This window comes from Tyto alba, unplaced genomic scaffold (genome assembly GCF_018691265.1).
Source record: "Tyto alba isolate M040663 unplaced genomic scaffold, T.alba_DEE_v4.0 Super-Scaffold_22, whole genome shotgun sequence".
In the NCBI taxonomy this organism is placed as follows: Eukaryota; Metazoa; Chordata; class Aves; order Strigiformes; family Tytonidae; genus Tyto; species Tyto alba.
Window position 1 is genome coordinate 9,213,324 of NW_024881296.1, and position 13,211 is coordinate 9,226,534.

Below are 13,211 nucleotides of genomic sequence, written 5' to 3' on the forward strand. Positions count from 1 at the left end.
GACTAGGTCCAGAGTGTTAACATCAAAATGAAATAAACTGATGACCTTTTAGAATATAGATGATGGAATATGAAAGTCTGTGGTTGGGTTATTCAGAGATGTAGGGGAGTGTGGAAGTTTTTGTAAGTTTAGTTTGTTTTAACTCTTGTTACATTAAACACAGCTCAGACTGGAGGAAGTAGTGTCTTGATTGCGGAATCATTTCTCTAAGTCTGAAATTTCCAATTGATGAGGCCAGAAAATTCCTTCTGACAGAGTCTACTTGTCCTGTACCAAGTGTTGTTTCCATGGACCTGTAGTGAGGAGAACAGTGCACAAGCTTTTGATGACTTCCCAGTCTTTGTGCCCCTTCTGCCCACTCACATTACTTCCCTCACTGCATTATCTTTTGTTGTCTAATGCCCAAGAAGCCTGGCTTTGATCTGGCTATAATGAATTTGTATGTTGCTCTGTTCTGAATAATGCTGGAGCTGTACAGTAATTGCGTGGATGACAAATGGATATTGCTTGCTCAGTCTTGCATCAGCAAACAGTACTTTGTTTTTGAGTCTGTACATAAATAAAAGTAAACTCTGATGCCAGAATTCATGGCTTTTGTCATGTCATTGACATTGTGATATATTTCACTGTGATGATAACAGAGGCATTTACAGACTTTGAGTTGAGACTGGATACTATTGTGTATAAAAAAATCATAGAATCATAGAATGGTTTGGGTCTCAAGGGACCTTTAAAGATTATCTAGTCCAACCACCCTCATCATAAAAAATTCCTTCCTTATATTCAATCTAAAACTGCCCTCTTTCAGCTTAAAATGGTTGCCATATGCCTACTAAGGCATCTGTCCTTCCTCTATTACAAATACATACAATCCCTCTGAACTTGTGTTTGATCCTTTTGTATCACCAAAGAATGCACAGGAATATGTTTAATGATGTGACTTTAATGTCTGACTGACCACATCCTGTATTTTATTTCTTTAAAACTGGATGCTACTCCTGTTCAGAGTAATGGACAATAAAAGAAGCAACTGTTGGATGGTACTTTTTGTTTTCAATGTTAAGTGGCTGTGAGCCTCATGTAATGCATGGCTTTAACCACTGAATGTTAACCCTTTACAAACCTATGCTGAGCTGCATTTATGAAACCATCTGTGTCTTATTACTGTTAATAAAATTAAATTTATTGATGTTGTGTTAAGCAGTGAACTATTCCTGCCTTCATTTTATGTTTGTACCTGAAGCACAGTGAGATGTGACTTGCTTATAATCAATTTAAAAAGTCACTCACAGAAACAGGTGTTCCTTAGTTCTGATCTGTGTCTTTTAACAAGATGCTCTTCCTCTTATGGTTCCCAAGTATTTTCAAATAGCTATGGTTATGATTAATTAACTGTGTAAGATTTCAGCATATAGGATCTTTTATCATATAATACACCAAGAGAAAGGGGGTTATCGGTTTGTTTTGCTAGCTAGGGGTTGTTTTTTGTTTGTTGGACATTTTTGTTGGGTTTTTTTGGTTTTCTTTTTGGTTGTTTGGTTGTTTTGTTTTGTTTTGTTTTGTTTTTTTTGGCTATGAAGCAATTGGATTTTGATATCTCCTCATGATATAGAACTGTCAGTGCAGTGACCTCTTTGCAACCAACTCCAAGATTTTCCCCTTTGCAGATACAGTTTCATATCATATTTATGTCACAAGTCCGTAAGTGTAACCTTTTATAAATGAAACATCATAAAAACACAGTTGCAATATAATATAGTGAATTGCTGCAGGATTAAAACATAGATTTTAAGAGGCCATTGCCTCTTAGCAGGACCAACAGTCTCTGCTGCTGAAAATAACCATAGAAATTTGAGGTTGGAAGAATTTCTTGGCAGAATTCGAAAACAATCTTAAGAAAAGCAGTTTGCACTGTTCCACACGCCAAACAGTAATGTTTGTGCCTCACTCATTTTTCAGAGTAGAACAGATGCTACTCTGTGAGCTTGTGTGTATGCACATACATGCAAACGCACGTGTTCTGGGACAGGGCAGGCTTGTGGATGACTACAGTGTTCATTGAGATGTCTAGTCAGTTATACCCACCAACTCAATGCATGCATTCAGTCTACTTCAGTCTTCAGCTTAAAGCATGGGAGTGAAACAGTTTCAAATCAGTTACTACCTCCCTACATCCCTGTCAAAAGTATAATAAACAATTTCTGGACATCTGTTTTGTTTTAGCTCCTACTATTTTTGAACAAAGGTATTGTATCAATACAAAATAATTTACATTCATCACCTATGTTGTTGGCTTCACATTCGGCTCTTCCAATGTTTCCTGTCATTGCAAGAATAATGTTTTATAAAAATTTGTTTCTACAGTAGCAGCTGACTTCTGTGGTGTCAGTACTAGCTACTTCATGTAGAGCAGCAGGGATTATTGACATGATTGTAAAGCCAAAATAATTCAAATACCTTAAAGGTCAACTTTATGTCAAGGGTATTTCTTATGCTTAAATCTAATTGTCACTCATGGTATTTAAATTTAAATCAAGAACATCAATAATTAAAGACTAGGAATCTATTTTACTGGATCCTTCCTGGAAAGACAAGACATGTTCTTTTAATTTAAATGGACTTATAACTGTGATTTTTTTTCCCCTCTCTCTCTTTTTCCAATAGCGGCTCTGATTCGAGGGAATCGTAAAAACTGTGCTCAATTTTCTGGATCTCTTGATTGGTTGATCAGCAGATTAGAAAGATTGGAAGCCTCTTCTGGTATGCTTTTTAGTATTTTAACTTCCTTATTTGACCAGATTTTATTCTTTAAAGTTGGAAATATACTTGTTCAGTCTAATTATGAAGTTCTTCCTATAAGAGTGTAAAGTATATTAATAAAGTGAGATTTATATTTGTAATATTTTTACATATGGATTTAAGTTGTAGTTCTACCTTAAGTTCTGGCAGTCTTTCCTTTCCCTTGACCAATTGGTTGTAATGTTATCTTTTTATTCAGGCAAGCAAACCATTTGGTGAAACAGTTGTTCTACAGTTTCAGTTGTGTTAAGTTGCTTTCTCTCTAATTCTGTTACCTTCCCTTCTCTTTGAAAGTATGCTTGTTTTTCAGGATTTGCATGAGACCAAATATAATAATAACTATATAGAGTGGATATAATTTGTTTCTCCTTGAAGGACTGTAGTGGTAACATAGGGACTTTTGTGTGTTCTAATTGAGCATGTGTAATAGATGGGTCTTCAGAAAATACCTCTGTGTTTGCATGTAACAGTGTTACCTCTGTAATACATACACATTCCATTTTTAATCACCTCTCTCACTCCTAAGGTCTGAATTTCTATTTGAAGTTAACAAGAAGAGGCATGCATGATGCATACATTTATGATTTGAGAATCTGGGATTTTTTTCTCACTTTAGTCACTAATTCTTTAAGCTATTTTATTTATTTTCTTTGTCATTACATAATGTCTTATTTTTCTCCTGAACCATTTTGTTAATCCCTTAGTGTCTATGAGGTGCAATTAGTCTCCGTGTTGCTCAGAGTGAAAGTATATGAAGTTATATTGAGCTGTACTGTACTTCTCACTGAAATGGTGATCCTGGATTCTGTTTGCTTAGAAGCAATCTGTTCTCCATAAACCTACTCTGCCAACCAAACACACTGGGTTTTTATGTTTCCAATTGAATTTTTTTTTTAAAAATCCTGCAACTAAACTTGATCAAAAGACCTCTTTGGGCTAAATTGGAAAAATGTACTTTTTGAGCATAAGAAATGAAGTAGTGTGATCACTGCACATTAGGTAAATGTAAATAGTATCTTTAGAATTTCTCTTGGTAATATATGATTCCTGTTGGCATTGATAGCTTGCTACTGTGTACCTCTTTAATGTCTTCAAATGTAGTTACTTACAAGATTGTAGTCTATAAGAGGACCTTAAAGGCGGCTATTTGGATTATCAAATTTGGCATGTAATTATTTAAAAAAATGGTCTTCGATACTTAATAGAATAATTGTTTTGTGTTTTTTTTTTTTTTTTTTTAACAACACTACTTATTTTCTTTAAAAGTATGTGTTTGGAACTTGTTACTGTGGTTTGATTTTGTAAATAGATGGTAGACAAATCTCGTTGCATTAAAGAACCTCTGCTAAATGTATTTCAATGTTAATGAAGAGATACTAGGACTGTGTTTCTGCAATTAGTAGTGTTGATTTTGTGGGTGAGACTTGTCCTAACTTGTCTCTTTTATTGCCTGGTTCTAGCTGCTGTAGTTGATATCCCTTGTCTGATAACTTTAATCTTCTGTTTCTGGTTCATGTTCCTCTTTTCAGAGTAAGTGTAGGTATCAAGGTGGATTTCAGGAGCTAATTATTAATAGCACATGGAAGATATTTTGAAATCAATGCAGTAAGAGCAACAGATTTGAAAAATACTCAATGTGTAGCGATTGCTGTGTTTTAAATTTTTGTTGTCTGTTTTTCATCTCTCTGTAGTTCTTGTATGTTTTGCTTTGTCATTACTTTTAATACGTATAATTTCCTTTCTCTACCCTCTTCTGTTCTCTGCTCTCACTCAGCTGGAGCCGTTTTAGAGTTACAGACTAAGAAATGTTTTCCAGTTGCAGTTGTGACTGTTTTCTGTTCTATATAATTTTTACTCTTTTGTTGGAAGATGGCCTCTTGAAAGTCTTTCAAGCCTAATTTCCTGTAATTATGGTACACTAAGTTCAAAAGACAGGAGGGATTGTAGTCAAACCAATCGGCAGGGTGGTTACAACAGTGAGAACAATGTAACACACCTTTCTGGTTACATATTTATAGTTTATTCCCATCATCTTGTTATTTTAGTGTTGTGTGTTGTTTCACGAGCTGGAAATAACATAATAATCTTCCTCTCAATAATAATATTTCATTGCTTACAGAGTTGTCCTCGGGAATTAAAATTTCCTTCCTATCCTGTTCTCCCACTCCTGAATCATACTTCTGCTACCGATAGATGTGTCTGTGAATTCACTGACATCTTAAGGGAGGAATGTCAGGAAGGGAAGATATCGCCCACTGTAAAAGGTCTTTGGTTTATATTGGACTAGTAGACATTTGAAAAAAAAATGTCACAGACATAACACAGTTGTTCTCATCAGACTTTCACTGTGGTATTAATACATGAGAAATATCCTCCTATTGCTGAGTATCTCAAGGAAAAGTTGGAGTTGTGTCAGCCACAAATCAGCATTTTGGCATATATTATCAAATTTCTTACCTCAGTAGTCTTCAAAAGGTCATCAGCAGCCATGAGAATAGATGTGTCCTATAGAAAACAAGGCGAATAAAGTGCTTGTGTTTTCCTCAGATATGTCATTGAACATTCATGTACATTTTGTTTGTTTGCCATAAATCTGTTCCTGAGATGAACTGGCCAACAGCATAGGAAAATATTGTCAAATGTCACTGGCAGGCGTGTGCTCTTGCTCAGAGGCAAGGGTGAACTGCCGTGGCATTCACTAGCTGATTGGCAAGATCTGCAATGAGTGATTGCAGTTGCAAAGAGCAGTTATACATTGATGCTTCTCCTCTTGGAATTTTTTTTCTTTGTCAACTCTTGGGGCAAGCAGGGAGCTTAGAAGTCAGTTGTTCTTCTCTTGGGGTGGCAGCTGCTATAGAGACTTTGAAGCATTTGCCCTTGTAAGCCCCTCCAGTCAGCGATGTTTCATGGAAGTATTTTTGTAGAATTTTGTTTCATGTTGTCATGGTTTGAGCCTGATCGGCAGCCAAACACCACACAGCCACTCACTCCTCCCTTCCCTTCCAATGATGAGAAGGGACAAATGAGCCAGACTTGGGATTCGATATAGGACCAGGAGGAGCAGATCACCCATTATGGTCATGGGCAAAAGGCAGACTTGTTAGGGGAAGTAAAAAAGAACATAGATCTATTACAGACACTGACAACAACACATAACAGAGTAGGACAGTGAGAAGCATTGCCACATATTGAGAACACCTTCCCCCCACCCCTCCCTTCTTCCCGAGCTCAGCTCTGCTCCCGATATCTCTACCTCCTCCCCCCAGCAGTGCAGGGACAGGGAATGGGGGTGGGGGGTGGGGGGGTTGCAGTCAGTGCTGCTGCTTCTTCCATCTTCAGTGGGGGGAGCTTCTGGAACTTGTTCCCCCTGCTCCGTCGTGGTCCCCCTCTCACAGGAGACAGTCCTCCACAAACTTTCTCTGACATGAGTCCCTCCCATGGGCCGCAGCGTTCCCCGCACTGCTCCATTGTGGGTCCACAAACTTTCTCCAACTGGAGTCCCTCCCACGGCTGCAGCCCTTCCCGAACTGCTCTGGTGTGGGACACCCCCGCATGCTGCAATCCTCCCAGCGCTGAACTACCTTTTCCCACAAGACACCAGCCTTCTTTGGGCACAGACACTTTGATCAAACAGGTGAAACACAGGCCATAAATCAATGTCTGCTTCACCGTAGATCTTCATGGGTGGCAGGGGGGGCCGCCCTGCCGTCTCACCACAGGATACAGGGGGGTCCCTGCTCCGGCACACCTCCCCCCTCCTTTCTTCCTCCATTCCTCCACTGACCTTGGTGTTCATGGAGCTGCAGCAACTCCTCCTCACAAGTCCCACTGCTCATCACCACGTCCCTTCTTAAATACGTTATCGCAGAGGTGCAGTCGATTGGCTCAGTTTTTATGCAGAGGTGGAGCTGACTTGGATCTGGAGGAGCTTCGAGAAGCTTCTCATAGGAGGCCACTCCTATAGCCCCCTCCCCTGCAACCAAAAACCCCACCACTCACTCAAACCCAGGACACATGTTTTTGCTGCAGAATTATGGCTTTAGGGTGGGGGACCTGTTTTACTATGCTATTACTTCCTACTCCTGGCATGCACCTGATGTGTTTCAGCAGTGGTTTCTTTATGCTCTGAAAGATATGAGGCAACAGGAACATAGGAGACCAAATCTATATTACTGCTTTAGTTCTCAGCTGGTATTACAGAGTTGGTCATAGCACTGGTGTCTAGTTAGAGATTTGCTGATCATCCTATCACTCTATCTAGTATATTAGGTGTAGAGGTCCTAACAAAATATGTCATAACTGAAAATTCATGTTGGTTTACGTTGTTATTATTATTATTATTATTATTATTATTATTATTATTATTATTATTATTATTATTATTATTATTATTATTATTATTATTATTATTATTATATCTGCAGATGACATAATTTTCTTGCTTTCTTGAACATTTGAGTAACAGAATTTGAACTGAAACAAGCATTTAAAAATTGGCAAAATCAAAGGCTAGATCATTTCTATACTACAGTCCACCTTTGGTGTGAGAGCATTCATCTAAGGAGAATGTTCTCACAATTATGCAGTTGCATGAGATTTGACTACAACCTTCTTAATGTCAATGTATTTCCTCAGTTAATGGTGACGTTATTTCCTTAAGAGACCTAATTTTACATCTGAAACTGTCAGGGCTAGGATTTTCAGAAATAATGCAAAACTTTGTGCTCTGCTTTTGGAGGTTCGAGAGGAAATTTGTTATGACAGCTCTAAAAACATTGTGTTACATGGTTTCTGTTACGTACGTATGTATTTTTAAAAATTAATCTCAAAGTAAAAATAAGGTTTGAAAATTATAACCTAAATGTTTATGATATTATAGTAAGGTATGAGATGAATTCTGTTAACTGCAAAATAATCTGACATTCTAGTCATAGTACATAATGAAAATCATGACATGCTGAAAAATTCTGAAGGTACTAATATTTGCAATGCTCACTTGTTCTGAGTTTTCTTCTAGGAACTAGGCCACTTGAACTCCTCCCCCATATGTTCTGGTAACATAACTTCCATGTTGCCTCCAAAACTGGTTTTATAATTAAGACTTTTTCTGGTTTTGAGGGAGTCAGTTATACAAGATTATATAATTATGCTGTGCTTTAGTTATCTTGAGAGGCGCACAGTAGGTTTAGCTTTTAGTATGTAAATGTACTTTTGTGATTTTATGTGGGATGCCTGCTTGCCAGATTTTAAGCTTTATATGGCTTGACTGGGGTGAGGATATTCACTGTTTTAATTTACAGTGGTAGGTCTACAATGGGGAGAAATACTGGATTATATTACACCTTTTAAATAAGAATACTTGGCTGCATCTATTCACCTAAAATAATTCTTTTTATAAGGTAGACTGCTAGCAAGGAAGAAAAGCCATGCCATGTTAATCACACCAAAATTAAGTTCACCTTCAACATTGAAGTTGTCAGCTGCATCTACAGGTTTTTTCTTGAATGTGTTGCAATAAAGATTTGATGCCATAAACTATTTTCAGTAAGATTCCTGTTTTCACTTTTTTCTTATCTTTGAACTAAAAATGCTATGAAAACTGAATAAGGGCATTAAATATATAAATAGCAGTTGTGAGTTGTTTGTACAAATTAGATTAGAAATTGATTCAGTTCCTGATCTTCACTGAAGCAAAAGAGAAAATGAAGATTTGTCCAAGTATAAATGTATCTGAGAGTAGACCATGTTAGAAGTGAGATATCGCAGGAACTGAATGAATAATGCAATGCAAAGTCTTCAGCTGTCTCTTCAATACATACATTAAGATTAGATTAGTCTTTCACTCTGAAATATATTCCAGATGGGATTAACTACTCCTACTAATATTGTAAAGGCTTTAAAACATAGGTAATAAAAAATATGATAGGTCAAGTTAGTAATCTGATATTTCCAAGTGAAGACTTTTGGAACCAGATAATACAGTTTTTTTGAGTATTTTTTTTTTTTAAGAGCATGCATTTTATTCTAATATTCTACAGTATGATATTAGAAGAGTCAACATGTTGTCCTGAAAATATATGCTTCCTTTCATCTGTTAGTCATTAAGAAAGAATTTTCACTCATTTTTGTTATAAACTCTGCATATCATACTTGTTTTGGTATTTGTGTTAAATTAGAACACTTCTGCTTTACTGCACTGAGTATCTCCAATGAAATTGGAGCAGGTCCAGTTGTCTTTAATATAGACAATCTAAAAGTGGATCAGACCAAACAGGCATTGTATATCCATATGTGATTTTTTCTGGAATAGAGGGAATTTGAACTTAGAACAAAAAGTGTTTGATAATTAGCATTCAGATGCTGCAGTAATTGGAGAAGTTGTTGTGGCAGCTGGGTCTAATTGATACCATTAATTTACTATTGAATGTTTAAATCTTCAAAGTATTTTTACTTCTGTTATTGGAAAGGGTAAGACTAGACAATGAACCCTGTATACTATTTTAAAGAAAATTAAGATTATGAATCTACCTACACAAATCTGAAAAGTCCAAGGTTATGGCTACCACACTTACAATGTGGTATCATTTCATATTGGATTACTGTTCATGTTGTTAAAAGTGTCTTTCAGTGCTACAGTGAGAGGTGGAAAAATGTATGTTACCAAGTTTTGAACGTAGTAGTTTCCCTGCGTTTTCAGATCACTGGTACACAATACAGTTGTCAATCTTGTTACAGATTACATCTTTAGATCGAGGATCCCTTTTTTAACACTTTTCTTGTCTCCCTAGGTACTTTTACCATATTCAAGTGACTCCAGCCTATCTAGTTGGCAGATTGGGTGTATTGTTCTCCTGCTGTGTTGCTACAGGGCATATACGCCTTCAGCTTGCTCTCATGACCCTTACGTTTTTATCCTGTTTTATCAATATTGTTACTGTCAATATTGGAAGTGTACATTTATTGCAGTCCAGATCATACCACTGCCAAATTCAGTTTTAATATGTTCTCTTATTTGTAGTTGAGACTTTCTGCTTATACCTTCAGGGCTACAGAATCACTTTGTGAGTTCATGGTTAGCTCATCATATCGTGATTGTGACTTTTTTTTGGAGCCACTGCACAGAACAGGAGAATTGTCTGTAATATCTGTACAGGGTCCCTTGCATTTTCTGTTTACATATGTATTACTCTCTCTTCAAACATACTAACACACTTTGAAACTTGTTTAACAGATAAATCAAATTCTCACTGGATCTGTTGTCTTCCACCTTTACTCTAAATTTCAGTCCTTGAGTAATCTGTACACTTTATTGGTGATGACAGCGTATGTTCCTCCAGATCCCTGGAAAAAGCATTAAATAGCATGGGGATGAAAGGTGATGGTGCTGTAGGTTGTCAGGGGTTAAAATGAGAGATCTGAATAAAGTCAGATGACTACAGCCATGACTGAAGTCACTGGGAATTTCAGTCCTCATTTTAATTCAGATATTCTTGAGAAATAAAAAATAAAACTACCTTCCAAATAACAACTATTTTAAAACTAACCACTGTTTCTTCTGGCAGAGTAACTCGGTCTTAACAAGGGTGGGAATCTAAAATCTGAGTTTAAAGTAAAAATTTAAAAATCTTTGTTGACATGTGACTGTTCATAACATTCTTCATATCTTTTTATCCCTCTGTAAGAAGACTGCACAGCCCAATTTCTGTCCTTTATAAGAAAAGTTTTTTGTTGGTGTTTCTTTTTGAGGAGGTCTACAGTTTCTCTGGCTGTATTGGCCTTTTTACTTTTGTTTTTAATAGAGCTATACCTTGAACCAAATGCAAGTAACCATAATATAAGTTGGTCTGAAAGTAACAACAACAACAAAAAAATTCGTGAACCAAAGGTATTTTAGTCCTTGCTGGTGCATAACAATGGAACATGTGCAAATCTATGAATGCGTATCTTTCCATAGGTAGGTTTACAGTGCTACATTTTTCTTTTAGTAGAAGAGAGCATGTCAAAGAGCAGAAGATTCATGCTATGGATCTTTCTTTGCAAGGGTTAAGCTGAATGTTTGGAGCCATAGCTTGGATACAGAGAGACAGAATGATGTGAGATGTACAGCACAAATAAGAATTGCATGTCTCTAGGTTTAAGACTGATTCTCATCTTTCCCTCATTGCTCTGATTTTTCTCACTGTGGCATAAACTGTAACAACTGGCAATGATGAACCACATGTGTAATATTTGTCAAATCTGGAAGATCCCAAAGTAAGTGGTGACTTGATCCAGTACACATGGAAGTCTATTTTATTGCCCCATTGCAGGGAACCATTTTAAGGCTAATGATTCATGATGGAAATGACTGCTGCTTTACTGGGATTGGAATTGCATTTAATTGAGGGGCCACTGGAGATTTAGTGTTTCTTACTTTTCTGCACATTTTAGTTTCATGTTAGTTTCTATTTGTTTGGTCTTTGAAGAACATCATTGTGGCTCCCAGTATAGCTGTTGTATACACAAAGAAAATTATACACAGTGAGCCAGTAGACTGGGAATTTACCTCTACTCTCTAATTCAGAAGTATATGAATTCATTAGTTCATATTTTTTTTTCTAACAGAAGAAACAGAAAACTGTAAATATGGAGAGCATATTTTATGTATATATGTGTGTAGTGTGAAGTCTTCACCTCTTCACTGAAAACCAGTAGTTTATCCAGTTTGTTTGAATTTGTAAGTGTTGATCATCACATATTTATTAATAAAATTTCAAATTACTTTACAGTTCTTTTCCCATCCTTTCTGATTTTTACTACATTCACTTATTTTGGAAAATCTAGAGATACATCAATCCTGTTTTGGTTTTGTTTATCATATACAATGATTTTTGAAATTATTACATGTTTCTGAGCAATATGTTAGGAAGTATTATGTGCAGTTGTGATTTTATGTAGACTTTGAATAAGAAATTTTTCTTTTTTTTCCAGGAATTCTAGAGGTTTTGCACTGTGTGTTGGTGGAAAGCCCAGAAGCTCTAAACATTATTAAGGAAGGACATATTAAATCAATCATCTGTCTTTTGGACAAACATGGAAGAAACCATAAGGTAGGGAAAGAATAGATAAGTATATTTAGGCAGATGTCTGTGAACAAAGCAAGCACATTGTTATGTGCAGAAATTAGATTTCAAGTACTTTAATACTGTATTCATAATTAGGAAGGAAACTTTTCTGAAAAGGAATATGAGCAGTTTGAAGAAGCAAAGGTGAGCGTTATCTTCTTTTTGATGAAAACGTTGACATGCACTAATTATCAAGGGAAACAGGAGGAGTATATCTTAATATTGTTAGGAGAATTTCAGAATTGTAAAATAAAACTATTGTGTTGGATGAATTAGGTATCCTTACGTATCTTCCAGTAACAAGGTATATAGCATTATATTGTCTAAAGTAATTTTTAGTGACTATAAAAAATACTTAAAATAAAAAGAATCTATTTTTTTCTTTTCCAGGTTTTGGATGTTTTATGTTCTCTCTGTGTTTGTCATGGAGTTGCTGTGCGATCTAATCAACATCTAATCTGTGATAATCTCCTGCCAGGAAGAGATCTGCTCTTACAGACACGCCTTGTCAACCATGTGAGCAGGTAACAAGAAATAATCTCTATCTATGAATGTCCTGTTTTGGGCTGGAATAGTTAATGTTCATTTCTGGTAACTAGAATAGTGCTGTGTTTTAGATTCAGCATTGTATTTGGTATGAGAAGAATGCTGATAGCACACTGATGTTTTCAGTTGTTACTGAAATTTCAAGAACTCTCCAACTCCCCATGTCCTGCCCGTGTGCAAGTGCACAAGAAGCAGGGAGGGAGCACGGCCCGAGCACCAGACCCAAACTGGCCAGTGAAATATTCCATATCATGGAACGTCATGCTCACTGTATAGAGGAGGGGTGGTTGGGAAGGGGCTCTCTCTCTCTCTCTCTCTCTCTCACTTTGGGGATTGCGATTGCAGGATCTTGGTATTTCGGGATCGCTGGCCAGGAACGGCCTGGGTATTGGTCAGCAGGTGATGAGCAATTACATTGTGCACTGCCCATTTATATTTTCTATTGCTGTCATTGTTTTCATTTTATTACCATTATTAAACTGTTCCTATCGCAGCCTGTGAGTCTCCCTTTACCCCTCCAATTCCCTTCCCCATTCCCTGGTCGGGGGGGAGGGTGTGTGAATGGCTGCGGGGTGGTTGGCTGCTGACCCGGCTCCAACCACAACAGTGAGCAAAGCAGAATAAAACTTGTGGTTAAAAGAAATAGTCATTACAGAAAACCTGGTTTACTTCCAAAACTTTTGTAAAAATATTTTATTCTTATTAGGATTTTAAGTACTCTTTGCAATATTGATTAGAATCAAAACATGGGTCAGAGAGAGG

The 13,211-nt window shown here is 36.7% G+C and overlaps 1 protein-coding gene across 7 annotated transcripts in view; it reads left to right on the plus strand.

The window, feature by feature from the left end:
* The window catches only part of RYR2 (ryanodine receptor 2), a 430,624-nt gene that overhangs the window by 214,586 nt on the left and 202,827 nt on the right, over positions 1-13,211 (plus strand). For all 7 annotated transcript variants that reach the window (XM_033008863.2, XM_042795831.1, XM_042795834.1 and 4 more), the window contains 3 exons: positions 2,665-2,760; positions 11,770-11,888; positions 12,294-12,427. In XM_033008863.2, coding sequence (XP_032864754.2) covers positions 2,665-2,760; positions 11,770-11,888; positions 12,294-12,427 — 349 coding nt within the window. The remainder of the gene's footprint in view (positions 1-2,664; positions 2,761-11,769; positions 11,889-12,293; positions 12,428-13,211) is intronic.